The 27,877-nt window shown below is 34.8% G+C and overlaps 1 protein-coding gene across 1 annotated transcript; it reads right to left on the bottom strand.

Moving 5' to 3' along the window:
- Window positions 1-27,861, bottom strand: LOC114937478 (uncharacterized). Its single transcript, XM_029310940.2, is given in 15 exon segments — window positions 1-7,918; window positions 9,020-9,230; window positions 9,720-10,038; window positions 10,358-10,472; window positions 11,191-11,359; window positions 11,974-12,208; window positions 12,462-12,956; window positions 13,471-13,669; window positions 14,158-14,326; window positions 15,385-15,849; window positions 16,936-17,386; window positions 17,388-18,080; window positions 18,305-18,329; window positions 18,514-21,263; window positions 27,462-27,861. Coding segments are annotated over 14 exon segments (6,420 nt in total). The 5' UTR covers window positions 21,231-21,263; window positions 27,462-27,861; the 3' UTR covers window positions 1-7,761.
- Window positions 27,862-27,877: the final 16 nt, after the last annotated feature.

Raw genomic sequence — 27,877 nt, 5'->3', positions numbered from 1 at the left:
TTTACGATATGTAACGTAAGTTATTTATTCGATCATGTCTGTATACATTACTTGCTTGCCACGATGGAACAAAGTGGTAACTACACATACGTTTCTCATTTGCGTTGATATCGATATATCGATGAACCCTTAAATGTTATCATCCGCCGAGTTTTAACGTGCATTAATATTTCGAAGTAACGCGCAACTACAACATCAATATTGAATTAATAACACGTGCATATATGTATGTATATAATATATATTTTTATTTTTTTCCCTATTGAATCTCTTAATAATCTAAGAACCTATATCAGCTTTGAACACATTTCGAATTTTACATAGAATTCAACAGCTTTGGCGGGATCTTGCGATCGAGAAAACAAATCTTTGAAAATAATTCGGGAAAATTTGCCGCTATATTTTCAATATATAGAGGCGAGAGAGTAATGTACATAAATCTTTTTTTTTTCTTTTTCTTTTTTTTTTTTTTTTAGCAACATTAATTCTCCTCGCGTCATGTTAAAAAAAACTGCAATAAAGCTGCTTTCGATGATCTCATTTAAGGGCGATCGAGAAGAAGCACTGTTCTCGAAAGAAAACACATGTTACTCTCCTCAACTGTACGTAAACACACTTATCTGTCACCTGTCATGAGAAAAATTCCACCTTTCCTATTTCCTACTCTTAAATCTTACATATCGTTCTCACAAAAAAGCGCGACTAAACTTTATTTTTACAGACTTTTTTTACCTGTACAGAACATTTTCTTTCTTTTTCAATACGATAGGGACAACGGTTATATATAATATATATATTTTTTATATGTATATATATTCTACGGCTTGTCTCCTTTACAATATTTATTCCTTATGCCAAATATCAGATCAACAGAGTTTAGATCTATTGTCCACTCTACTTGATTTCTACTTCATTTATTATATTTATGGAGATAAATAATGCTTTTCCTCTCGAGGTGTGGTCGAGCAATACACTGAAAAAAATGACTAAATTAATACATATTTCATTCAATACTGTCAAATGAATCATTTATTTGTTTCAAATAAATGATTCATTTGACAGTATTGAATGAAATTTTTCATGTCAAATAAATATTTTTAGTTTCAAATAAACGATTTATTTGACAGTATTGAAAGAAATACTTATAAGAATTAACTAAATTTTTTTCAGTGTACTCAAACATGACATATTTATATATATATATATTATTTATCGCACTGGGGGTTGTGAGTTTCGTTAAATTTGCGCATCTACTTCCATTTTTATTCCACTGCATACATGCTAACACCAAAAAAAGCTTTGTTTTTTTTTACATAAGTATAGAGAGAGTACCATTTTATTACATTTTTCGCGAAACTATAACTCTCGATTTATATGTCATATACTGTTACACGACGAGCTCACGTGATTGTATTAAAATACCATTATAAATGAAATCTCAACAAATTGCATTATAGTAATGCGTCGTTTATAAAGTGTGTAATACTTTAGAGAGACGATTCATATAACATTTTTTTGCCCATAACTTTACATCGTTTCTGCCTTTCTTTACACGTTTTATCTTCTTTCTCTTTGTAGAATAGAAAAACTATTAGAGAGGCAAAAACGTAGGCAGAATCATACAATAAACACGTGGCAAGTGTCAATCTGCCTTTTGTTAAATATTGAAAATTCGATCTCTCTCTTTCTTTCTCTCCTGCCAGTCATTCTTTTCCAGAATCATCGTAAACACGTGTCGGAGCCGCACTTTTATTCGCTAACTCTACTCTTAGCCTTTCCTAAAATCTATACATGCAATGTTTAACTGTATTTTATATGCTTTTTTTTTGCTTAGATACACGAACGCCGTTTCGCACGACGGTACGATTACGCGTATTTTTTTTTCTTTGAGATCACGAGCTGGAAACGTCACGTCTTGGTGCAGGGGAAACCCGCCCAAAATCCGTTTAAGACACCAAACTCAAATAAACCTTGTATACACTGTAGCTCTGAAAAGCTTTGCTTTGTTTCAAAGAGCGAAAAAAAGCATCAGTCAAATCCGAGACACAGATTTTATTAGGTTTGTCGAATTTCTCGCGCGTACTCTCTCTCAAAACTTTCGGCACCTTGCACTGAAAACAATGTCTTAACTTCACTAAATTATTATTTTGTTAATTGAACATATATTAATATTTAAGTCAAATATATGTTTTGTTAGATTTATTAAATATTTTTATATGCATGTTCAATTTTAATCCATACAGCACAAAATATTTTTAAAATCTTTTAAAAATGTTTCTTAAAAGATAAAATAATTCTCGCAGATATTTTTAAAATATTTCTATGTCCGCTTTTTCATGTTTAAAAGATATTTTTGAATATACATTTAAATTAATATTTTAAAAATGTGTATAAAATTTAAGAAAATATTGCCTGAGCGATAAAGAATATTTAAAAAAATATTTTTAAAAGTTTTTTAAAATATTCTCAAAAATGTTATCACAAGAAATTTTTAAATCATTTAAAAATATTCCTAAAACTATTTTAAAATGTTTTTATGCAATATTTTATAGAAATATTTTTTTAAAGACATTCATAATATTTTGTGCTGCATGAAATATTAATATTTAAGTCAAATATATGTTTTATTAGATTTATTAAATATTTTTATATGTTTAATTTTAACACAATAATATTTAGTTGAAAAGTTGAGTAAAGTTGATAATTTTTTTTCAGCGCGTTGATAAGTTATATTAAATATTTCTATATTTCATTTTGTATATTACATTTTCATATTTCAACAAAGAGAGCGACAAGTCTTTTTATACGAGAAAAATTGTAATTTTTGGTAATTTAAAATTTTTAATTATACGACTTGGAAATCGCCCAAAATATAATTTATGATTTTTAATTGGATGAAGGCTGAATAATGTTCGTTTTTGACGGATTTTTGTATTTTTTTGTTACACACTGAAAAAAAGTTTGTTAAATTAATAAATATTTAGTTCAATACGTTCAAATAAATTATTTATTTGAAACAAATAAATATTTATTTAGTATTTTTTATATCAAATAAATATTTATTTCTATCAAATAAATATCTATTTGATTCAAACAAACGATTTATTTGAGCGTATTGAATTAAATATTTGTTAATTTAACAAATTTTTTTGCAGTGATACATAAAAAATAATTTCTTTCATTTCTGTTAAAAATGACGATTCTTTTATTAAAAATATCCCGCGATTTTGCGAACAAGTGTCCGAACTTTAGATACGTCGCCGGGGATCAGAGTAGCAATTAACAACTAACAGGCGCGTTAATGAATTTAATTACTACGACTTGCTTGGCCATCCATTATGATACTTATTGTGGCGGAAGTTACCCTTATAATCTAGAGCCTTAATCTACTTATTAAACTAACGTACGATCGACAGTGTTTTCCGTCCGTGTCGTACGTATTCTCTTAATTATTAGGGACTAGAATCAACTCTTCTGACCTTTCTTGCAGGTTGAGAAACGTGTGAAAAAAATGCAAAACATAACTGAAACTTACGTCTTCTAATTTGTTTCAATATATATATATTAATATATCTTAAATGTCTACTAAACGCACGACGAGAGTATTTTATATCTTATACCAATCATTAACGAAGATCTCTCCCTCTTTCTATACATATGTACTCTCGCTTGGAAATCTCGCGTATAATTATGCCACTATATAGTACACAATTAATCTTAATCCTAATATTTGGTGATGCTGCTTTTCTGCCACAAGTCGGCACTTTTATTGCGTGCCGACTGGAAAAAAGGTGAAAGAAAAATCGATAACGAAAACGGAAACTTACGTATCATTTCTAGAGATTGTACTTTATAGCTAACGCTACAAGCGCTTATTATAGATTCATTATTCATGCTTATCGCTTAAATAACGAATATCATTAAAGACTAGACGCAATCTCGCAGTCTTACGCATCCTCGTTGAGCAACCCAGCCAGAAATTATTTCGAATCGACTGCGCTGAAAAAACAAGTTTGTTAAATTAACAAATATTTAGTTCGATACGTTCAAATAAATTATTTATTTGAAACAAATAAATATTTATTTGTTTTGAAAAGGATTTTCTTCTGTCAAATAAATAATTTTCGTATCAAATAAATATTTATTTGTTTCAAATAAATTATTCATTTGAACGTATTGAACTAAATATTTGTTAATTTAATAAACTTTTTTTTTTCAATTGGATAAATCAACGTCGAATCGATGTCGATTTGCAGGGTTGGGTAAGTTAATGATTTTTTAAACTAAGTTAAGTTAAAGTTAATTGCTTATATATTGAAAAAAAATTAGTTAATTCTTATAAGTATTTAGTTCAATACGTTCAAATTAATCATTTATTTGAAACTAATAATATTTATTTGATATGAAAAATATTTATTTGTTTCAAATAAATGATTCGTTTGAACGTATTAAACTAAATATTTGTTAATTTAACAAATTTCTTTTTCAGTGTAAAATTTAGTTAATTAATTTACTTGAGTTAAAAGTCGCAAAAGTTAATTTTTAAAAACTTTATTTATATTAAATTAGAATTTCGTTTGTTAACTGTTGTTTTACGTCTTTTAAAATTTATAATAACAAATAATTTATAAAATATAATTTTATATTTTATATTTTATAACTTATAAAATATTATTTTATAATAATAATTATTATAAAATATATAATAAGAAATTTTGATTTTTATATAGAAATATATTTTTTGGTAATTGATGACAAATAAATATAAAAATTAATAATATACATTAATTTAAAAATAATACATTTATATAACTTTTAAAAGAAACAATAATGGTATTTAGTGATAAAAAAATTTAACTTAAGAAAAAAGTTAATAAGTTTAATGTCAAAAATAACTAGTTGAAGTTAAAAATGAATACATTTTAAATCAACTAATTATAAGCTAAGTTAAAATTTATTAACTTTTCAACTCTTTTTTAACTTTCAACTAATGAATTAGTTATTACCCAACCCTGTCGATTTGATCATTCATTTCTGGCTGGGTATTGTAATATATTTTACAATTTTACGCACATACGATAGACGTTCTAGTTTAGGCCAGTTGCAATTTTAATTCGCTTCATAATAATATGAAGTAACAATAATGTTACGCACACTCTATACATAAGTATATATTTATATACTACAGAATATTTTATATATATAACGCATTGCACACGAGATAAATTGATTTATCTACTTAATGTCTACTAGCGACTAAATAACGATACGCGTAGATCCTCTATAAGCTCAAAAAACAATGGGATATGCTTGCGTCTATAAAACCATAACGGCATCTAACAGATCATTGCTCTCTGATCGCAACGACAACGTAATTTCATGTATTTTTGTATATATGTGTATGTGTGTCCGTAGATTTATCTTTCTCTTCGCCGCGAGTAATTTAGAGACAAATTTATTCATCATTACTTTTTTTCATTTACCTATATTATTATAATATATTAAAATATTTTGTATTATACGTGCAGGCAAAGTGGCACTTTGTGCGTGTTTTCTGTGCGGAAAGCGGCCGATTTCCCACACCATCATCTAGCGGCGACGCGGTGAGCGAATAAGCCGCGTTCAAAGCCATTGCCTACGGCTGAGCCTCGTTCAAAGTCATTGCCCACGGCTGAAGCCGTGGACAATGACTTTGAACACAGCTATTCCCGCACCGTGCCGCCGCAAGATGGCGGCGTGCGATCGGCCACCTCATGCACAAAAAACGCGCACAAAGCCACTTTGTCTGCACTTGTAATACAAAATAGTATGTGTATCACGTGCGGATTGACAATTGTTCACTCGTGTGGGTGGTCGCACTCGCCTTCGGCTCGTGCATCTATCCCCCGCACTCGTGACCAATTGTCAACTTTCTGCACTTGATACACAATATACTATTTAAATATATATATATATATATATATATATATATATATATATAATTGATATATTTTTATAAATAACATTTAAAATATATATTAATTAATATGTATATATAATTTAAAAAAAATTATTTTAAAATATTAAAATCAATTTACATTTCATGATCAACTTGAGGAGATTTGATCCTTGGTATAATAAATGAAAAGATTCAAATACCAGAGGTCCAAATAATTTCGATGCAAATTTTTGGACGGAAAATATATTTTTCCGATCGTTTTTAAAGAAGCACGCGACTATTTTCATCGATAATAAATTTTTATATGGCCACGATCGCGTTTTGCGAGTGTCGGCAAACCTTTGAAACGTCATCATGAACGTATTTTCATGATTTCATCATGGTCACAAAGCTTTCCACCGCGAGTGTTATATGACTTAACAAGCTACGACGGAACGAAAAAACGGTATTGTCCTCTTCCATTTTTTTCACAAATTATCTTCTTCCTTTACTTTACTCCTCATTATATAACTATTAATTTAATTATTTGCACGCGAACACGGACTAAATGTATCGAAAATCGCCTCCGTGTTGCGAGATTATTTATTTTTAACACACAAATCGATTTGCAAATCGAATTGTGATGGAAGCATCGAATAATTTTCCGAAAATTTCTAAAAATAAAGATTTTTTTATTTTGAAGAAAAATTTTGGACGATTTATTCACAATCAACTCTGAAAAAAAATTATTAACTTGACTAAATCTTTCAACTAAATATTATTTTGCTAATTAAACATATAAAAATATTTAAATTAAATATAATATATTAAATCTAACAAAACATAGGTATATTTGACTTAAATATTAATATATGTTCAATTAACAAAATTTAGTTGAAAGATTTAGTGAAATTATTAAATTTTTGCTTTCTGGTAAATCGACTATAATTTCAGGTCTCTGATCTGGTTCGATTTTATTCGTCCATAATTTCGAACGTTAACAGAACGAGATTCTCATACAGTACAAAATATTTTTAAAATCTTTTGAAAATATTTTTTTAAAATATAAAATAATTCTCGAAAATATTTTAAAAATGTTTCTATGTCCGCTTTTTCATGTTTAAAAAATATTTTCAGAAATATTTTTGAATATAGATTTAAACTAATATTTCAAAAATATGTATCAAATATTTAAGAAAATATTATCTGAGCGACAAATAAGAATATTTTTAAAATTATATATTTTAATAATATATATTTAAATAATATATATATATATATATATATATATAAAATTGATATATTTTTATAAATAACATTTAAAATATATATTAATTAATTAATATGTATATAATTAAAGTATTTTAAAATATACAAATCAATTTACGTTTTATGATCAACTTGAGGAGATTTGATCCTTGGTATAATAAATGAAAAGATTCAAATACCAGAGGTCCAAATAATATAAGTAAAATATTTTTTTTTAAATATTCTAAAAAATGTTATCACAAAAAATTTTTAAATCATTTAAAAATATTTTTATGCAATATTTTATAGAAATATTTGTTGAAAACTCATAATATTTTGTATGGGTTATCCGCAACTTGCCGGCGATTTCCAAAACATCCCCGCGTTCGCACGCACATCCTCTCTCTGTATACAGATTAATACATGATACGGTATTTATATTCACGTCTTATAAACGACTAGACTCGGCCATATGTGAGACTCTCCTCATCAATCTCGAGTTACGTAACGTCTCTCTCTCTCTCTCTCGTCTCAGAATGTACTAATTATTACAACACAGGGGACGTTCGATTTAGCCACCGCGAAGATGATCCGCGTTACTCCGTGGAGTCGGAATCGGATTCGGCTGTCGCGGACTCGGACACCTCGCTGTGAACTTCCGGCGTGCTTTCCGGGATCGTCGGCGTCTTCTTCGCGATCGTCGCCGTAACGTACGCACCAGGTCCTTCGCCCTGCGTATGCTCGATTCCCACCCTAGGCAACGTTTCATCATAATGAAAATTCAGTTTCATCAATTCGGTATTATTCGGAAAGTTTTGAAATCGGCGATCAAATAATCAGTGCACTGAAAAAAAATATATTTAAAAATAAATATATTTTTAAACATATTTTTTATATTAAATATATTTTTCTATGAAATATAATATATAAAAATATATTTAAAAATATATTTAATATAAAAAATATATTTAAAAAATTTGTTAAATTAACGAATATTTAGTTCAATACTGTCAAATAAATCATTTATTTGAGAAACAAATTTTATTTGTTTTGAAAAGGATTTTCTTATATCAAATAAATATTTTTCATATCAAATAAATATTATTAGTTTCAAATAAATGATTTATTTAACAGTATTAAAATAAATACTTTTTCTAAGCATAATACTGAATATAATAAACCCCGAAGAAATATGTAGACCTAATCATGAGTCGGGAGAGGAAGACAAGAGGGAGCATTTAACCCCCTCTTGGAATCAGTAAAAAAATTAAGCTGAAATTTATTTGCACATTTAATATAAAAAAATTAAAATAACAAAAAAATTAAGAAACAAAAAATTAATCATGCCTCCCTCTGGAAAAAATCCTACGGACGCCCATAGATAATCTTATACAGATTCGTTATAAAGGGTGGACAAAATAAAGCGTTACGAATTTTTATCTCTAACGATATTGTTTTTAAAGAAAAATGTTTTAAACAGAAGTTATAAGATTTTGAGGGAAAAAAGTCAGTATAGCGTCCAATTTCTTTCCCCCTCGAAATCCTACAACTTTTATTATATTTTTGGAGATAAAAATTCGTAACGCTATATTTTGTCCACTCTCGGTATATTACATCTGGATATCTGGAATTTGGTTTCAATTACAGAATTATTATGCAACTCGCGAAGGCCCGAATTTTTGCGCTAAAATATATTCATCGTCCTTTCTGTTAAATCAATAATAAACAATTAAGATTTGAGCGACGCAGATTAATATCCAAGCGTTTTAACGTAGCGCAATATTCAGAAAATTGCATTTTTGCAATGCAATCTAGCATTTTTCAAGATAAAATCGTATCGAGATAAAACCTTACCTGTACTCGTGACGCGACAAATTTCGGACATACTTCTCCGGAGGGGCATCGCTGTCACTGTTTTGAAGACTGACGCTTCTCGCGGTTGTATGGGAGACCTGGGTCGCCGGCATCGTGAACTCCACGTAACAGTACTCCGAGAGATTTTCGGGGATCTGATCGTAAGATGTGAGAGCCATACGGCAAACCAGCTGATGCGTCGTATACGCGCCTGGAAATAAAACGAAATTGGAGGAGAGCCAACAAAACTGATTGCGTGATGTTCGAACACGCGGTATATTCAAACTCTGCAGCTCAGATTTTTGAAATATATTTTCTAATATTTTTCAAGATATTTTTTTATATATTTTTTATATTAAATATATTTTTAAATATATTTTTTATATTAAATATATTTTTTAATATATTTTTTATATTAAATATATTTTTAAATATATTTTTTATATTAAATATATTTTTTATATTAAATATATTTTTTAATATATTTTTATATTAAATATAAAAATATATTTAAAAATATATGTATTTTTAAATATATTATTGAGATGTATTATTTAAATTCCTATAAAAGAATTAAATTTTATCCTTTTGCGGCATAATAATACCCAAATAGAAATTAAATATAAATAAAAACACAGAGATTTTTTACAGAGACTAATTAGAATAATAGGAAGATATAAAAATATTGAAAAAGAAATACCTTGTCCCTCCTTAGGCAGCCTGGGCATCCTCCATACGATAGCGCGATGCTGATGCTCGTATTTCGCCTGACCGGAAGTGACCTCCATCAATTGCGGCTCTAACGTATCGACGGCGCCCAAAAATCTCTCGATACCCTTGATCTTTCCGGTTCTCCTGTGCGCCGATTTTACCGAGCCGTATCTGAAGTGCTTCTCCACCCTGAAGAGATAAATCCAGCATTCGGGTATGGGAAAGCGAACCATCACGTCTTCGCATGGTATCTGGCCCAGTTTCCTGGACGCGAAACCTGGCACGAGAATATCCGCCCTCAACTCCACCTAATAACACGTAGAAAGAGGTCAGACGTGTCTGCGCAAAAGTTCACTGGGGCCGGAGAAAGAGAAAACTTGGACTGAAACTTTTATCAAACTCGTATCAATGGTTATATTTTTATGAGAAAATAAAAAGTAAATATATATATATATATATATATCGCAGAGCAAAATGATATATATAAGAAAGATACGCGAAGACGCATTTGCTAAAAGCAAAGAGTAAGAACTACAAGTTTTTCTTTAGCTTCCATTTATAAATGATAAAGATCGAGAGAATGAAAAAATTGGTTGAAAAATTCTTAGGGGAGAAAAAAAAGCTCACCTTGTTCCCAGTAACGCACATAACAGCTTTTAGCTGAAGTGGCAGCTCTCTGTTTTTAGGCGGTCTTACACGGAACCGCATCAATTCAATGTAACATGCATCAGGCGGCTTGAACCTTAGGACGTGTTAGTGCAAGTGTTTAGTAATAAGTTCAATTTATAGCTTCGCATGCATGTTTGCGGATTAGAAGGCGAGAATAAATTCGTATTGATTTTTTTAAAGCAGGGAATATAGATACATTTCATCCACAGCATTCACTATTACACTTTTGAAAAATTTGTGTTAGGTTTAACACATGTCCACAGGAATTTTTGTGTTAATTTAACGTAATATCTTGAATGGAGACACAAATATTGTGTTAATATTTTAACACTAAATAAATGCAAAACTTCAAGTAATTGAAAATAAATTTTGTGTAAAATTAACTAAAAATATGTTAATCTTATATTTTAAAAAATCAACATTTTTTCTGTAAATTTTAACAGATAAATCTTGTCACTAAAAATAATAAAACAAAATATATTTATTGTGTAAAATTAAATAAAAACAGATGCATATTGTGTTTTTTTCAATTTTAATAATTTAATATATAATATTTAATATATAATATATAATATATAATACAAAAATTTTAACGGGGACCATTTTGAACAAGAAAACACAAATTTTCCTACTGTGTAGATATAAAAATTTAATTCCATCACGATATTGATATAAGCTTATCGATTAATTATCGCAATTTCAAGAACAAAGAATGAAATTGAAATTATTCGCAAAGTCGCATTTATCTCTCGATTTTACCGTAATAAAAATTTACGATTCATTATACGTACTTGATTATCCGAGACTTTTCGTACTCGTCTTGCTGGACGCAGGCATGAAACTCGACGTTCTCCAGACGAATCCATTCCTCCGTCACGACCGGAATAATGTCGTGTCTGCCGACGACTTCTTTACCCTGTCGCCACATGTCATTTATTCCTAATTCTATGTCGGGCATACCTTGAAAAGAGTTCGAACATTTGTGTCAAATCAGTTTCAACTGAGAAGAGAATTTATTACAAAAAACATTTCCAAAAATATTTCTAAATATTTCTATAAAATATTGCATAAAAACATTTTAAAATAGTTTTAAGAATATTTTAAAATGATTTAAAAATTTTACAAAAAACTATATACAGCACAAAATATTTCAAAAAAATATTTCTAAATATTTCTATAAAATTTATTGCATAAAAACATTTTAAAATGGTTTAAAGAATATTTTAAAATGATAAAAATTTTTTGTAATAACATTTTTTAGAATATTTTTGAAAATTTTTTTAAATATTTTTAAAAGTTTCTTCTTTATCGCTCAGATAATATTTTCTTCAATATTCGATACATATTTTTGAAATATTAGTTTAAATCTATATTCAAAAATATTTTTGAAACATGAAAAAGCGGACATGGAAACATTTTAAAAATATTTTCGAGAATTATTTTACCTTTTAAGAAATATTTTTAAAAGATTTCAAAAATATTTTCTGCTATATGGGACGTAATTTATTCGAGAGAAAAAAATATTGCTATTAAAAAATGCACGTTTTCGTTGATTTCCTGAGGAGAAAACTTACCGGAGAGGAATCCCAGGAAGAAGAGACGAACTCGCGCGATCTGTTTGTCCACGTGACCCTCCGAATTCTGCTCGACATACAGCTCGTCCACGACAGTTACCTGGACCTCCTCCATTTTGTAAGTTAATGCACGATCGCGGTGCACCGACAACCTGAAGAGAGCCTCCTCGATGGCGCAGGAGAACTGTTTCATGTCCTCGTAACATTGGGAACCGAGTTTGAATAGCTGCGAGATCTGCGAAACGGAGTTTTTGAAATATTAGTTTACCTATATCCAAAAATATTTCTGAAAATATTTTTTAAACATGAAAAGGCGGACTATAGAAATATTTAAAAAATATTTTCGAGAATTATTTTATCTTTTAAGGAAATTTGTCAAAGATTTTAAAAATGTTTTGTCCTGTATTTTTAAATTTAAATTAATTTTGCAAAATATGACAGCATCATATATCTTCATCTTTTCGATTCGAGAATAAAATAATTCGCACCTGAGGTGCGTGTTCCACGGGAAGACCCAGCTTCTTCAGATCGCTGCCGAATTCTTTGACGCCCTGGTAATCTCCTTGTATAGCATATGCCGCGAACTGGCTGAGCTTGTTCGTCAGCCTTTCAGCCTTCGTGACCTGGCCAGGTCGCACGCCAGGTCTCTCCTTGTAGAAGATGTACTGTAGCTTCACTGTAAAGATCTTCCCGTACTGATCGAATTGCTGAGCGCCGATGTCCGAAACCGAATAACAGGCGAGCAAGGGTAATTCTTGAAAAGGATCTTTGTCGTCCGGTTTGTTGAACAGCTGGAGGATCGGGCTGTCGGCCTGATAGACGAGTTTCAGGAAGATCTTCTTCCAGAATCGTTGCCCCGTGATTTTCTTCTTGTTCGGCTGTCGCAACTGCATCTCCCAACCGTCCCCGGTGTAAGTTATCCTCGGGAAGTCCTCCAAGGGTTGGCTCACGTCCTCGTCGAAGAGAGGAGTAGGCGGGGTTTCCTAAAAAAATTTTTTATTTTATATAAAATATATATATATTAATATTTTAAATATTAATATATATTTTTCTAAAAAAAATATTTTATTTTATATAAAAAAAATATGTATATATATATATTAATATTTTAAATATTAAATTTAAATATTATATATTTTCTAAAAAAAAATTTATTTTATATAAAAAAAAAATATATATATTAATATTTTAAATATTAAATTTCAATATCTATATATTTTTCTAAAAAAATGTATTTTATATACAAAAAAAATATATATATATATATATATATATATATATATATTAATATTTTAAATATTAAATGTAAATATCTATATATATTTTTTATATATGTGTATATAATTTATAATATATCTTTGCATTTTAAATTAATGTATGATTCTTTGATTTTGTTACATTACTTTGCTTAATGATGTTTACCTAAAGGGGAAAAAAATGTTATGGTGAGATAGAGAGAATTAATTGAGGAATGCGACGTGGCATTTATGCGAATACCTGGGAATCTGTCCTGGCCATCTCGGCAGTTTGAGCGGTTTCGGATACCACGGCATCTTGCGCAATTCCGGATTTATCGAACGGATTGAAACGCGGCGAGGAATCCGCGTACGCGACCACCTGCGGACTTTTAGGCGGCGGCGCTAACGTAGGTACGGGTCCGCCTTCTGTCATCGTCAGCTGATCTCCCTCCTTCGGTCTTCGAATCGAATCAAAGACGATGTTAGATATAATACATATTTATATCGAAGAGAAATAGAAGCGTTATACATTTTATTATCTAATCTGTGATAATTTTATTATCTTATCCGACCATGGGCAGGATGGTCCGCAGGATTTTTTCCAGAAGGGGGCATAATTTATATTTTTTGTTTTTTAATTTTTATTCTTCCTTAATTTTTTAAAATCTATTTCTTTTTTTTTTGCTATCTTTTTATATTAAATATGCAAATAAATTTTAGTGTTTATTTTCAAGAGGAGAGCAAATGCTTAATTTTTTTACTGATTCCAATAAATATGTGATAATTCAGAGAAAATGCTGTAAGAAAGTTTTTAATCTTCCAGCAATATCAAGTTTCATTTGACAGCTGTGATTATAATAATAATTATTATTATTATAAACTCGAAATGGTTTCATCTCCGATTTAACGTATGAACGATTACGCTTTTATTTTCTCTCTCACTCACTTGATGAATACGCTGAAGTCCGGTCCCTCGTCCGACTCTGCAGACTCGGATCTTTTCACTTTCGTGTCCGGCGGCGGAGCTGTCATGCTCAGGAAGGAATCGAAACCATCAGATTCGCCGAAACCGGTGATTGCCGTTTCCGAACCGGTCACTGACGAGTCTCCCCAAACTGAAAAAAATATCAACTTGCGATAAATAATTAAATACAACTTATTCTACTCATTAATGATTAAGATTCTTTAATATCGCTAGTCAAGGAATAAAAAGAATAAATATATTTCACGACCAATGCTGGTTGTGCACATTTATTTAATAAATCTTACACTTTGTGTAATTTATTAAATTTGTGTAGTTTGCTTTGTGTAATAATATTTATTTTTTTAATTCTTACACAAAGATTTATTAAATTTGTGTAATTTATTGCTTTGTGTAATAGTATTTATTTTTTCTTATTTTTACACAAAGTGTAAGCTTTATTAAATTTGTGTAATTACTTTTGTGTAATACTATTTATTTTTTTAATTCTTACACAGGGTGTCTAGTGGTCAGAGAAATTTGGAAATAGGCATTGTCAGGGAATTTTATAAAAAATTGTCAGAGAAAAAAGTCAAGAAATTTTACTATTTATCTGAATTTTTTCACATTATTCTACATTTGTCTCAATAATTTGAAACTTTTTATTAAATAAATATAAACTTTTCCCCTTGACTCCTAGCACGCTAATTTTCTGTATATTGTCAAAAATCATCTACAGCATGTTCGCTAATTTATATTTTCATCATCGTGTTATTTTATTTCAATGTTTGATAGAGACAAAACTAAAAAATTTGATATAATATAAATAAAAAAGGTGATTATTTAAATAGTTTATAGTGACATGTTTGTTTCGATTATCGTACATGATGCAGATTGTAAAATTGATTAAAATTTCTTTTTATGATTTAACATTTAATTGATTTATCATATAGATATAAAAAATTATATATTTGAAAAAATATATAATTTGACTATTACATATTAACTATTACATATTGACTATAATATGACTATTATATATTGACTATAACAATACTAAAATTTCCGGTCTTGGAAAATCTGAAAAAGTCGGGGAATTGTTTTCATTGAATCTGCTGGACACCCTGTTACCCAAAGTGTAAGATTTATTAAATAAATATAAATTGGTCGTGAAATAGAAATTAATTTTTTGAATTCTACACTAAATCTCACCATCGCTGGAGGTGTCCATGGCGGTCGGTCCACCGAAGGCGTCCAGGAAGGGATCTCCCCCGTTGATTTCCGGTTCGGCGGCCTTGTCGAACTTGGACGCGAAGGCGTCGAACGAGTCGCCGGTTTCCTCGATCGCTTTAGTCGTGGCGGCGAAGTTGTCCAGCTGTTCCTCGGGCCGGTAAGCCTCGTTTCCGGGAAACTCCGCCCCGGGAATCGGACTGGTGGAGATCAAACCGCCGTCGACGATCTCCCTGGTCGGTTCGCCGAAATCACCCAGCAGATCCGAGGCGAAGGCGTCCCGGCCGGGCGACTGCGCGATTTCCGCCGTCGCGAATAAGGGTTGAGTGGTCGCCGCGGCCGCAAAAGGCGTGGAAGTGACTTCTGGTACGCCGAACGGCGCCGCTGTGGCGCTCTCGCTCATGGAGAAGAAATTGACGTCAGCACTGACGGAAACGGGCTCTCCTCCTGATTAGAATAATCAGAATTATTAAATGATCATTTTAATTATTTAGTCGTTTAGATATTATTTTAATAGTTACAAAACAATCTATTATTATTATTAATATAATAATAACACATTTTTCTTTTATTATTTTAATCCTTTTAATCGTTTATTAATTATTTTATTCAATATAATAAAATGATTAATATTATATAAATAAAATGATCAAAATATAAATGAATAAAACGATAATAATAACTGAAATGATCAAAACGATCAAAATGAATGAAGAAAGGAAAAATGTTATCAGCAATTAAATAACAAAAATTGGCCAAATACATTTGTTTGATAAAATAGCGAGGTTACTTCAATTTTTTAAATGAAACTATTATTTTTTTTAATAACAATGTAGCAAACAGCAAAAGAAATTGTATTGTAACTCGAAATAACATTGTACTCAAAGAGTATAATGTTATTTTAAATTACACTACAACTCAATAAACTATTTTGCTAAAGCATAATTGTTCGTTATCGAGAAAGTTCACTAGAAATGTAACTATAGTAAACAGATTTGATATAACTTGACTTTACGTTGTACATAATACGTAGTTTAGCTAATAATCTGATCAATAAATTTATCAGTTTATCATGTGCCTGATATTATAATGAATCACTATTGTAACACGGAAAAGATATATTGCAACTCCTGTTTGGTCAAATAATAAATATAATCAAAATAATCAGAATAATTAAATGATTATTTTAATTATTTAATCGTTTAAAGAGCTTTAATTATTTTAATAGTTACAAGACAATCGAAATAATAAAAACATTTCTTTTATTATTTTAATCATTTTAAATTGTTTATTAATCATTTTACTCAATATAATAAAATGATTACAATATAAATAAAGTGATCAAAATATAAATGAATAAAACGATTATAATGACTAAAATGATCAAAACGGTCGAAATAATGAAAATAATCAATTAATTACGAAAACAACCATTTAATTATGATAATATTTCATATTTTATAATTATTATTTCTCTCGTTCTCTTCGATTTTTACACCAAAAAAAGACGAAAGAAATTTTGTTCCAACCAACCTTGGAAGAGCTCAGCAGCCGCTGCCGAAACGGGTGCGGGTTCCGCGAAATCCAGACCGGAAGTGACGGGCACTTCCGGTTCGATGTCCGCGAAAGGACTCGCGGTGGTGATCGAAGGCCGTTTCTCGTCACTGACTTCAGGGTATTCCTCCGGGTATTCCATTCCAAAAGCGGGCTGCGCTTGCGGGATCACCGGCGACACCGTTTCCTCGGCCATACTCGCGAAGGGATTCTCCTGTTTCGCGGGTATCCCGGTGACGAGACTGGTGGTCCCCGCGGTGGTCATCGAGGTGGAGAAGATGGCGGACGCGGTGACGTCATCCGCATTTGGCGCGTCGAACAGGTCCATGATGTCCCGATTGGCCGGCGGCGGCTCCGCGGCTCTCGCGCTGTCATCCGGAATCAGATCCGGCACGTTGCTGTCAACGTCCAGGAGATCGGCGAAACTAGTGCTCCGGAGTGGGCGATGGGGAGTGCATCAGCGTCGGACTGGGCGTCCGCGTCATCTGCAAGCGATCCAGAAGATGGTTCGAGGTGGCGTCCATCGCGCCTGTCACCGACAATATCAGGTCCTTCGTATTTTTGACAGGTGGCGGTGGCGGCGGCGGCTGCGGTCTGGGAGGTGGCGGTCTCGATGGCGGCGGTTTCCCGTTCCTCGAGGGAGGTGTCGCTGCGGGTTGCCGAGGCGGACTCGCGATCGGGGTCGGCGGCTTTTCCTCGATCGTCGACGTCGTCGACGTCGTCGTCGTCGTCGGCGGCGTCGTCGTCGTAATCGTGCCGAATAGATCCAGACTCGCGTCGTCGTCCGGCGCGAAGATGTTGGCTGATTGGCTAGTGAAGATGTTGGTCGCTGGCGTATCGCTGGCCGCCCCGAATCCGGCGTCCGGGACGTTACTTTCGATGCCGAAGCTGGCAAAAGGGTTGGTGGAGTCGATGGACACCGCCGGCGGCTCGTACGTCTGATCGCTGGCGAAGTTCAGGAAGGGATTCTGAACGTCGCCGCCGGAAGTCGACGTGTCGGCGAAATCCTGGAGGAAGGGATTGGAAGTCTGCGGGACCGGCTCGGCCGCGTAGTCGTCCATCAGGAACGGATTGCCGCCCTTGGACTCCATGATGATCGAACTCAAGGAGTTGGGCTTGAGAAACTTCAATCAGGAATATAAGTGGAATGGACCGATTTCAGTCTGTTCGTGTCCGCTGTGCGATATTAAATGCAAGTGTCATTCGGAACGGTTTCAAGCTTTCAACACAGAGAGATTGCTGCAACGAATAGAGTTTACAGACTCAATTAATCCTTCTTGAAGCGAGAGAGATTCGCAACGTGTACACTTATATTGGAACAACGCGACAATCAGATTGTAGGATAGACCGATTTCAGTCTGTTCGTGTCTGCTCTGCGATATTAAATGCAAGTATCATTCGGAACGACTTCAAGTCTTTAACACAGAGATATTACTGCAACAAATAGACTTAATTAGTCCTTCTTGAAGCGAGAGAGGTTCACAACGTGTACACTTATATTGGAACAACGCGACAATCAGATTGTTAAAGGAAATCGAAGAAACGAAGCTGAATTACTTCATCAATTCTGACTCGAGCAGCTTCAGTTCGGTTCGTCCAGGCTCGATGGTCGCGAAACTCGTGTCGAAAGGATCCACGTCTTCGTCCAAGCTGAAGTCCTTGTTCTGGAGCGGCGTCAGCACTTTATCCCCGGGATCCTGCCCGTCCAGGGACAAGAAGTCTTTGGACTCCTTTACCTCGTCCGCTCTCGGATCGAAGTCGTCGATTTCCGGGACTACCGGAACTACCGGGATGGTTGGTACCACTGCAGGCAGTTGAATAGGACGCGGCGGCGGTTGCTGAGGAATCTGCTCCAACTCGCTCTCCAAAATCTTGAGCTCCGCCTTGCCGGGAAGGATATTAATCGCAATGGAGGTGTCGAAGGGATCGGAATACGAGATCTCCTCCTCCTCGATGGGTTTGCTCTCGATCCTGGGCGTCAGAGGCTTCGCGTCGACCTCGACTTCCGCGTCCAGCAAGCTCTCCTGCCTCTGCGGTTCCTGCCTCACGATCACCTCTTCTTCAACCTTCTGTATCAGCGACGATCGCAGCTGCTCGAGCTTCAGGCTGCTCGGAGCAACCGAAGTGGCGGTAAAATCGCTCTGCCTCCTGATGGGTTCCGCGACGGATCTCGGATCGAAATCGTGATCGCTCAAGCTGTGGGGTAACCTGGGCTCCTGTCTCAGCAGCTCCGACTCGATGAGTTTCAACTCTGTCTTGCCCGGCGCGACACTGTTGACGAAGCTGGTGTCGAACGGATCGACGTCCACCTCCTCGTCCTCCAACGGCAGCGACTCCTCTATGGACTTCTGCGAGTAGTACGGCGTAAGCGGCTTGGAAGGTAGACTCTTCTCCTCCTCGGTGGTCGCGAGAAGATCCGGCCTCTTCGACGGCGTCGGCAGCTCAAACGCGACAGCCTTGGACGGAGTTAGCTCAAGAATCTCCGGTCGCGAGGTCTTCCTCCCTAGATTCGTCGGGGTCGCTTCGACCTTGGTCTCCTCCTCGTCGAAGTTGACCTCGAACACGGGTTTAACTGGTACCGGTGGTCTGGCGGGTGGCGGCTGTCTCACTGATGGTTCCTCATCCTTCCTGGGATCAAAGTCGTCGTCCTCGTTGTCGTCCTCGACGTAGCCGCCGGCTTGTTCGCCGAGCAGCTCCTTCTCCAAGACCTTGAGCTCTGTCTTGCCAGGTGGAAGCTCCTTCACCGCGGATGTGTCGAACGGATCGACGTACGTGATCTCTTCAACTGGTGCAATTGGTTCATCCGCCAACTGGCTGAGATCGGTCGCGGAGCCGCCTAGCAGGTCCTTCTTGACTGACTGTAGACTGATTTCCTGATGATGAACGTCATCGTCCTCCTGCTCGTTCTCCAATTTCAGCAGGCCGGTCTCGTAATCCCTGTTGAAGCCAGCTGGATCTGTCAGGGAGATGGACACTTCCGAGACGGGCAGCTCCTCGAGCTCCTTCTCGATGAACTTCAACTCGGTCTTGCCCGGCAAGATGTTGTCCGCGAATGCGGTGTCGAACGGATCGACCTCGTCGACGAAGGTGGCCGCTTCGAAACTGGCCTCGATTATCTCCGTCTGAAAGTCGACGGTTTCTGGTTCCTTCTCGGCGAACGGATCTTCGGCCTCTTCAAGGTGAGCCGGTTCAGCATCGGCCGCGGCGCTTAAATCGAACTCGGCGTCGTCCAAGTCGGGAATCTCCTCCAAGACGGTCTTCTCTTTCAGTATCTCGAACTCGGAGATATCCAACGGGCCGTTGGAGACTTTCTCCGTCGATGTTGTATCTTCTTGAAGAGGAGTGACTGGGGTGACTGGTCTCGGTAAAACAGGCGGTAACTTGGTTAAATCGATCGGGATGTCGGGAAGATCACTGTCGTCGTCCAGAAGAGTCCTCTCTATCTCCACCGGCTCCGCCCCAACAGCTTCCGGAAGCTGCTCCGGCTCTTCGAAGTCGTCCAACAGTAGATCCTGCTGGAGCCTCGGTCGTCCTCTCTTGGTAAGTTTACAGGTGCTCACGTGATCGATCCTTCCCGATAGCACCTCGACTGCATTTCCTAGACTGACTAATCTATTTCCTTTTTTATCGACTGTCTTCAGAACCTTGTCGGCGCTGGTGGTGTCGAACGGATCGTCGCCGGCTTCCTCCTCGGTCGGGCTGTCTGGTATATAAGCTAATTGAACATCGATGTTCTGGAGAACGTCGACGTAAGTGGTATCGAAGATGTCCTCGTCGGCGGAGTCCTCCTGCTCATCCTCGTCCTCCGGCACGTCGACGAAGCCGTCCTCGTGGACCACCGACTCCTTCTTCCTCTTGTCTTGACCCTCGACCTCAACAGCCTCGATTGGGTTACCCTCCGCGTCGAAGCCCACCCACCTCTTGGACTTGTTCGCCTCGGCCTCGGCCTGGTCCGCCTCCTCCTGCGGCTTCTTCTCTTCCAACGGCGCCTTACGCTGGAAGAACGAGGTAGACTTTATCCGGTCGAGGTCATCCTGGGTCTTGCGCAGAACCGAGTCGACGCCGGCGGTCAGTGCCTGAAACTTCTTCCACTCGTCGGAACCGGCGACCTGCTTGCCGCCAGTCGACTCGCCAGCCTCCTCGACTTTCTGTTGGGCCTCCGCCCGCTCGCGCCGATAACGCTCGAGCTCCTCCGGATCGAATTCCTCCTCCGCCCCCTTTTTGCCCTTCTTCGGCTTTTTCTTCTTCTTCAGGCCCTTGGCTAGCTTGTGCATCCTCTAAGACCTACCGTGGTGTGCGAGAGGCTTCTGCAACCAGAAATCTGGGTTAGCCGGGCAAAATAAACCGCATTTGTGTGTTTGCTGTTATTTCAAACAAAATTATCTTTATCTTATCTGAGATGAATATTTTCATCTCATCTTTATCTAGATAATTTTTAAATTATCTAAGTACAATACTGCAAATATTAGATTTCCTATTACCAGTGTTTGCTGTTATTTCAAACAAAATCATCTTCATCTTATCTGAGATGAATATTTTCATCTCATCTTTATCTAGATAATTTTTAAATTATGTAAGTACAATACTGCAAATATTAGATTTCCTATTACCAGTGTTTGCTGTTATTTCAAACAAAATCATCTTCATCTTATCTGAGATGAATATTTTCATCTCATGTTTAGCTAGATAATTTTTAAATTATGTAAGTACAATACTGCAAATATTAGATTTCCTATTACCAGTGTTTGCTGTTATGTAAATAAAATTATATAGCCGATCATCTAGATTAAACTTTGATATCACCTTATCGTTATATAGATATAATAAAAATATGTACAATATTTATATCTGCATCTTAGATTTAAGAAAAAGTATTATCTTTACTAAATTAATCTAGAATAATTTTCAGATAATTTTGGTTTAGAATCATAGCATTTAAAACAAAATCATCTTCATCTTATTTAAGATGAATATTTTTATCTCATCTTTATCTAGCTAATTTAAAAATTATCTAAACACAACATTGCTTATCACGATGATAGAAAAATTATGATAAAATGAATATCGCAAGATGAATAAATAATAAATCAAAAAGGGTTCTATTATACAGGGTGTATCTAAATAAGCGCGAAATTGAGAAAATTATTTTTGTCAAAAATTAAGGGAGGTTTCTAAACATACACACATACTCTTATATCCCTCCTTGAGGAGTAACATTTTTCTAAAGCGAGAAATAAAAATTAAGTTTTTATTTTTTTCCTCAATTTTCGGACAAATTAGAAAAAATGAAAATATCCATTAAGTTTCATTTTTTTAATTTGTCTGAAACTTAAATAAAAAAATGAAAACTTAATGTTTACTCCGCAGGAAAAGATATATAAGAATATATATTTATATAAAAAACCCCCATATAATAAATAAAAATATATAAATACAAATTTAAGTAGCAAAGGGCTAGTGAGAGTCAGACACAAATATTAGGTGCAACCAAATTATTTTTAAATTCTTCTATACTTATTTTCAATAAGACTTGTTCTCCATTTCGTCTTCACTGGTTGTGAGGACTTATCAAAAATAAAGAACGAGATTTTTACACTTGGTTTTTTTCACTAATTTTATTAATATACTACTGAAAATTGAAGGCTCGAAATGCTCCAAATAAGTATAAACGAATTTAAAACGACTGGCCTTTTTCATATACCTGAATTTAGAGAAAAAAATATGTCTATTATGAACACTATCGAATGAGAAATCTAAAAAAATTTTAGAAAATGTTAACGATGTCTATTCGGATATAACAGATAATCACGATCTTGTCTCGAGGTGCCTCCACAATTTTTAATCGCCGCAAAAACCGAGATGTCAAATCACCGAATCAATTTATCATCGGATAGAAATCTGTGTCCCGGAATAGCGACTATGTACAATACATGTATGCGCGGGATCATTGCCAAAAGAGGCCGATCGATAGCAGTGCAGTAACCGAACGTGTTTTTCCCTCGTTCCTTAAGTTATTCGAGAGCCGAGCAAAAATAACTGTCAGTCGAAATAAAGCGAAATAAGTTTGAGTGAGAACGCGTTTCTTAAAAATGCTCGACGTCCAACTTCCTCGTAAACAACCTGTCAAAGTCGAAATCGATTAAGGCTTGAAATAGAAAATCGAAAGATCGGTTACATTTTAACCGAAATTTCACCGAGATTCTTCCGAGATACTTCACATTTTAACGTTGGTTCAATCGTTTTCAGTTAACAGTACGATGCATTTTTAAAGGAATTTTGTGTACAAATTAGAATTAGAATTTTCACTAGTTTCTACAAAAACCAGAGTAAACTAAAGAGTTAATCTCTTGATAAAAGAGAGATACCAACGCATTTATTAAAGAAGATAGAAGAGATAAAGAGGAGGAGTTGGATCACAAATTCTGAAATGTGACATTCTGTCTTTTTTACGACGTTAGATAACTATTATAAATGTATTCTCGAGAATTAATCACGAATAACTGACAAACAGTTCCATCTTGTCAAGCTAACAAGCGAAAGCCGTATAACAATTTACAGGTGTTTTCCTAATCCTTTTTGATCTCACGTTATTATCTTATGCTAAGTGAAACATGTCGTGCAATGGATTGCAAATAAACACAGGTTACGCAGGTTAATATACTAATAACAAGCTTATCGTACATGTGCGTATTTGCATTTTAATTTGATTGGTGCATCAAACTTTTGTGTCGGCAAAATTTCATTAATATAATTTTTGAATGTTAAATAATTTTTATTTTAGTATTATATATTTTATTATTAAGTAATTTTTATTTTATTATACAATAAAATTATTATATAAGAAAATAAAAATTATTTTACATCCAAAATTTATTAATGATTTATATATACATATAAAAATATTAACGTAACGCGTGATCAATAAAATAATATGTGCCACGTGCGTATAAAAATGATGAAGATTTCTGCAACAAGAGTTTGTAAAAAACCAGAGTAAATGAAAGAGTTAATCCCTTGATAAAAGGGAGATACCAACGCAATTATTAAAGAAGATGGAAGAGATGAAGAGAGGTCGGATCATAAATTCTGAAATGTGACATTTTGTCTTTTTTACGACGTTAGCCCACGTGCTGTGCGTCATTCCGTACAGTGGTAACGACACCCTTCTATATCGCACCCTTATGTTACCGTCACAGTTTGCCGAGCAACTGCTGTTACGAGAAGTAGCACTCTCCACTATTTCACTGCGATACACGTATATGGGAATGAGCTTGTGTACGTGTCATGAAACTATAATCGATACGTGAAAGACGAAGGAGCGAGAGAGCGAAAGAAATTACTTTCACAAATATTTCAACAAGAAAATTATATAAATTGCGTAGATACTACTAATTAATTTTAATTGCGTTATTAATGGGCGTCCGCAGAATTTTTTCTAAGAGGGAGAGCCTAAATAATTTTTTTTGTTTTTTAAATTTTGTTATTTCGTAATATAAAAACTTTGTTTATTTTATTTTTTATTTTATTTTTTTATTTTGTTTCATTTTTTTTTATATTAAATATGTTTTTATATCAAATTTTATATTAAATTTTATATTAAATATAGTAAATATTTTTTATATTAAATATTTTTTATTAAATATTTTTATATTAAATATAAATTGTAGGGTTTATTCAAAAGGAGAGCACAATAAGAAAATTAGAAAATTATATATTAAAAATAATACATTTAAAATTGTACATAAAAATAATATATTAAAAAAAAAAATATATATATATATATAATATTAAAACTACAAATACAAAAGAAGAGAATGGAAAAAATGTACAGAAAATTTAAAATCAAAGTTCTAATGTAAGTTCACAATCACAGATGTACAATGTCATCGTATTAAGCACAGATTTGATAGCGGCAAATAATTTTAAAGGGAAAAAGCAAATACTGGGTAACGAGAAATCGTCGCGAAGAGTTTCTCCTCAAGTATTGTTCAAGCACCTTAACTCAGATCAAACTGATTCTGTACACGTTCTAAACTCGAGCGATTAAGATCGACTGCGACTTGTATTAGCACCTCCTTTGCTCTTCGCAGTCTAACGAAAATAAATTATGCATCTCATCAATATTTGATGTGCCTAAACTCATCCCAGTTAATTAAAAATCCAACTACGGTCTGCCGGATCTCTCGTCCCGATAATATCTGATCGTTCGATGGATCGATACTATCGACGAGATGTTCCACGCAAAAGCATATATTTCGGAAAAATAGGAGCAATACATAATATAAAATATATATTTTAGTATCTTCGATAATGGAAGCACTGTTCACTCAACTCGATCGGAATGTAATTAATGTTGCAATTATCATTAGCAGAAAGAGGCTTAAATTCGATTAACATTTCTAATATTAATTATTGCAATTATCGTCGTATCAATTATCATGATTATTAATTTCACTTCTCGTAATTTTTATGTATTAAATCAAATAAACACACATCGGCATAAACATGTTTATCTGTTTGAATGCATCTTTACAAAAAATATTTATATAGATACATATCGTGTCTGTAAAGTCAGTTATTCTGTGAAAGACAAAGTTTGATGGAAAAACAAATGGAAAAGTTACATTTATATTTAGAACATTTTTATTTCATATATATATATATATATATATATACCGCAACACGCAAAGTTAAAGTGTTGTGAAAGAATTCGAAAATAAAATTTGCTAGAAATGTGTCGCTTTGAAAAATCATTTTTTTATTATTTATTTTTTTATTGGACTTTTATTTAATAATTTTTTATTTCAACGTGTGTCGCCGTTATTAACTTTATTATATTTTCAATTGCGCGAATAAAGAAATGGTTGGCGTTAATAAAAAAATAAAAAAAAAAAAAAGGATGTGATAGAGATTCGCTCTATTGAGCGAAGTTCGATAGAGAGCTGTCCGTCTTACCTATCATTTAATTAGGTCATACTGCAAACGATAAGATCCACATTCAATATTCAAAAGCATCTGTCACATAACTGCTTCGACTAAAACCAGCCGGCTGAAACGTCATTCCTCGCGGATTTTCCCGGCAGTTCTATGCACCTGTCACTTCCACCTTCAAAATCTGTTTCGAAGTTTCTGTGCAAGATGAGTGACTTATTATCCCGTCAATTGTATACACAATTGTTCCGTACACGACTTGAATATATTCGCTTTACGTGGTCGCAAAAATTCACTTCAGTACGTAAAACGACACCTATATTTACGATCCCACGACATAAAAAACCGTAGAGTAACATCCGCGTTTTTCCTTCTTTCGGATAATTCAGGGTCGCTTTCTTTTCCTTCTCGATTTTTCAAGCGCAAAAATTCAACCTTCTTCTACGGGAAAGAATTTCGTCCAGGAAGCGAACGGATAAAATAATGCGCAACACACGCGGGGCAATAAAAATCAATACTTTATAAACGCCTGGTGTGTCAACCGGAGGGAACCGCTGAAACGAAACGTTTCTCCCGATGCGATGCAATTGCAATTGCAATTGCAAAGGGATAAGATAACGAGAAGACGAAAAAGCCTCATCGATCTTTCTCTCGCCGGGAAATCGATCAGGCGTTATCCGGCAAGCATTAGCGCATCCTATGTAAAAGTATTCTGTCGGCGATTGTCAGCTACTCATCGAGCGCCTCGAACTGGAACACGAGACGTGCTAATTTTATCTTTCACCGGAAAAAAAGGAAAGACTCCACCGACATCCCGGGAAATAATCGCGAACGTTCGATCTTCTCCGCGCAAGACGGCAAATCTTTGACATTTCGCCTGCGAGAGCATATAAATGTTTAAGGAAAGGCTGAAGAACCGAAAGAGTGCAATTTCGAAGGACCTGGCTCGCGAGCTAATTAAAATGAAGATATCAAATAAAATATGAGAGAGCGATGACAAATGAGTCGAAGCATCGCGAAGCGGCGATATATAAATGCGACTTACGATCGGTGCCGATACTCGTCCTGGCATGCGCGGAATATCAATTGGAAATGTAACATTAAATCGGTTCTATATTTTCTACCAAGGACATCTATTACCTCGTAAACTGCAGCTCAACGGGGAAAAGCGCAAACATCGATTTGCAATGAAACCAATTAAACGTGCAACTATATATATATATATATATAATGTAATACACTACTACGAGACAGAGACGTCCTCCTTAGAGTGCTCCACTTTTTTCCTAATTCACGGCGAAATAATCCGTATTACGTCAGATGTCAATCTTGAAGAATCGACCGGACCCCTCTGTCTCGCCTGTTGCAGAAGAACAAAAAATTCTCGCGTTTCTCCTCAACTCCGCTCTCTTCGGGATTCCAGAGCGGATCAATTCCCGGAGCGAGAGAGCGTCGGGGGTGGCACCCTCGTCCTAGGCGGTCGCCCCCGAAGCACTAAGGGGTGCCCTTGGCGTGTACAGGTATATATATACATACATATGTAACATGTGTATGACACACAAGAATATACTCACGATTTCAGCCTCATCAGCCACGCTGGTACGGCGCACATTTTTTCCGCGTCATCCCGCTCGGCTTGGTCCCCGGCTCGGAGTTACTCGTAGCCGGCGTACTCGATTCAAGAGACAGAGAGAGAGAGAAAGAGAGAGAGGGAGAGAGAAAGAGAGAAGAAACGATGCCGACGACGACGGCGGCGGCGGCGGCCGCGCTCGAACTGTCAAAGCGCGCGAACTGTCAAAGTGCGAACTGTCAAACTCGGCGGCGGCGGCTAGGCTTATCTGCCTTCCGGAAACGAGCAAGAACGGCGGCGTCGGCGGGCATCCGAGAGAGGCCCTGCCGAAAGCGAAGGCGACTCACCTCGTACTCTCTCCTGCGGGCCGAGCTATTTCCAGCATCGATCCGTCTCCTCGTCGGAGAAGAAACATGCGCA

Source organism: Nylanderia fulva, unplaced genomic scaffold (assembly GCF_048542155.1).
Source record: "Nylanderia fulva isolate GAGA-0341 unplaced genomic scaffold, ASM4854215v1 Scaffold34, whole genome shotgun sequence".
Lineage (NCBI taxonomy): Eukaryota > Metazoa > Arthropoda > Insecta > Hymenoptera > Formicidae > Nylanderia > Nylanderia fulva.
Note: the sequence above shows the minus strand (reverse complement) of the source record. Positions and strands in the feature narration are given on the sequence as shown.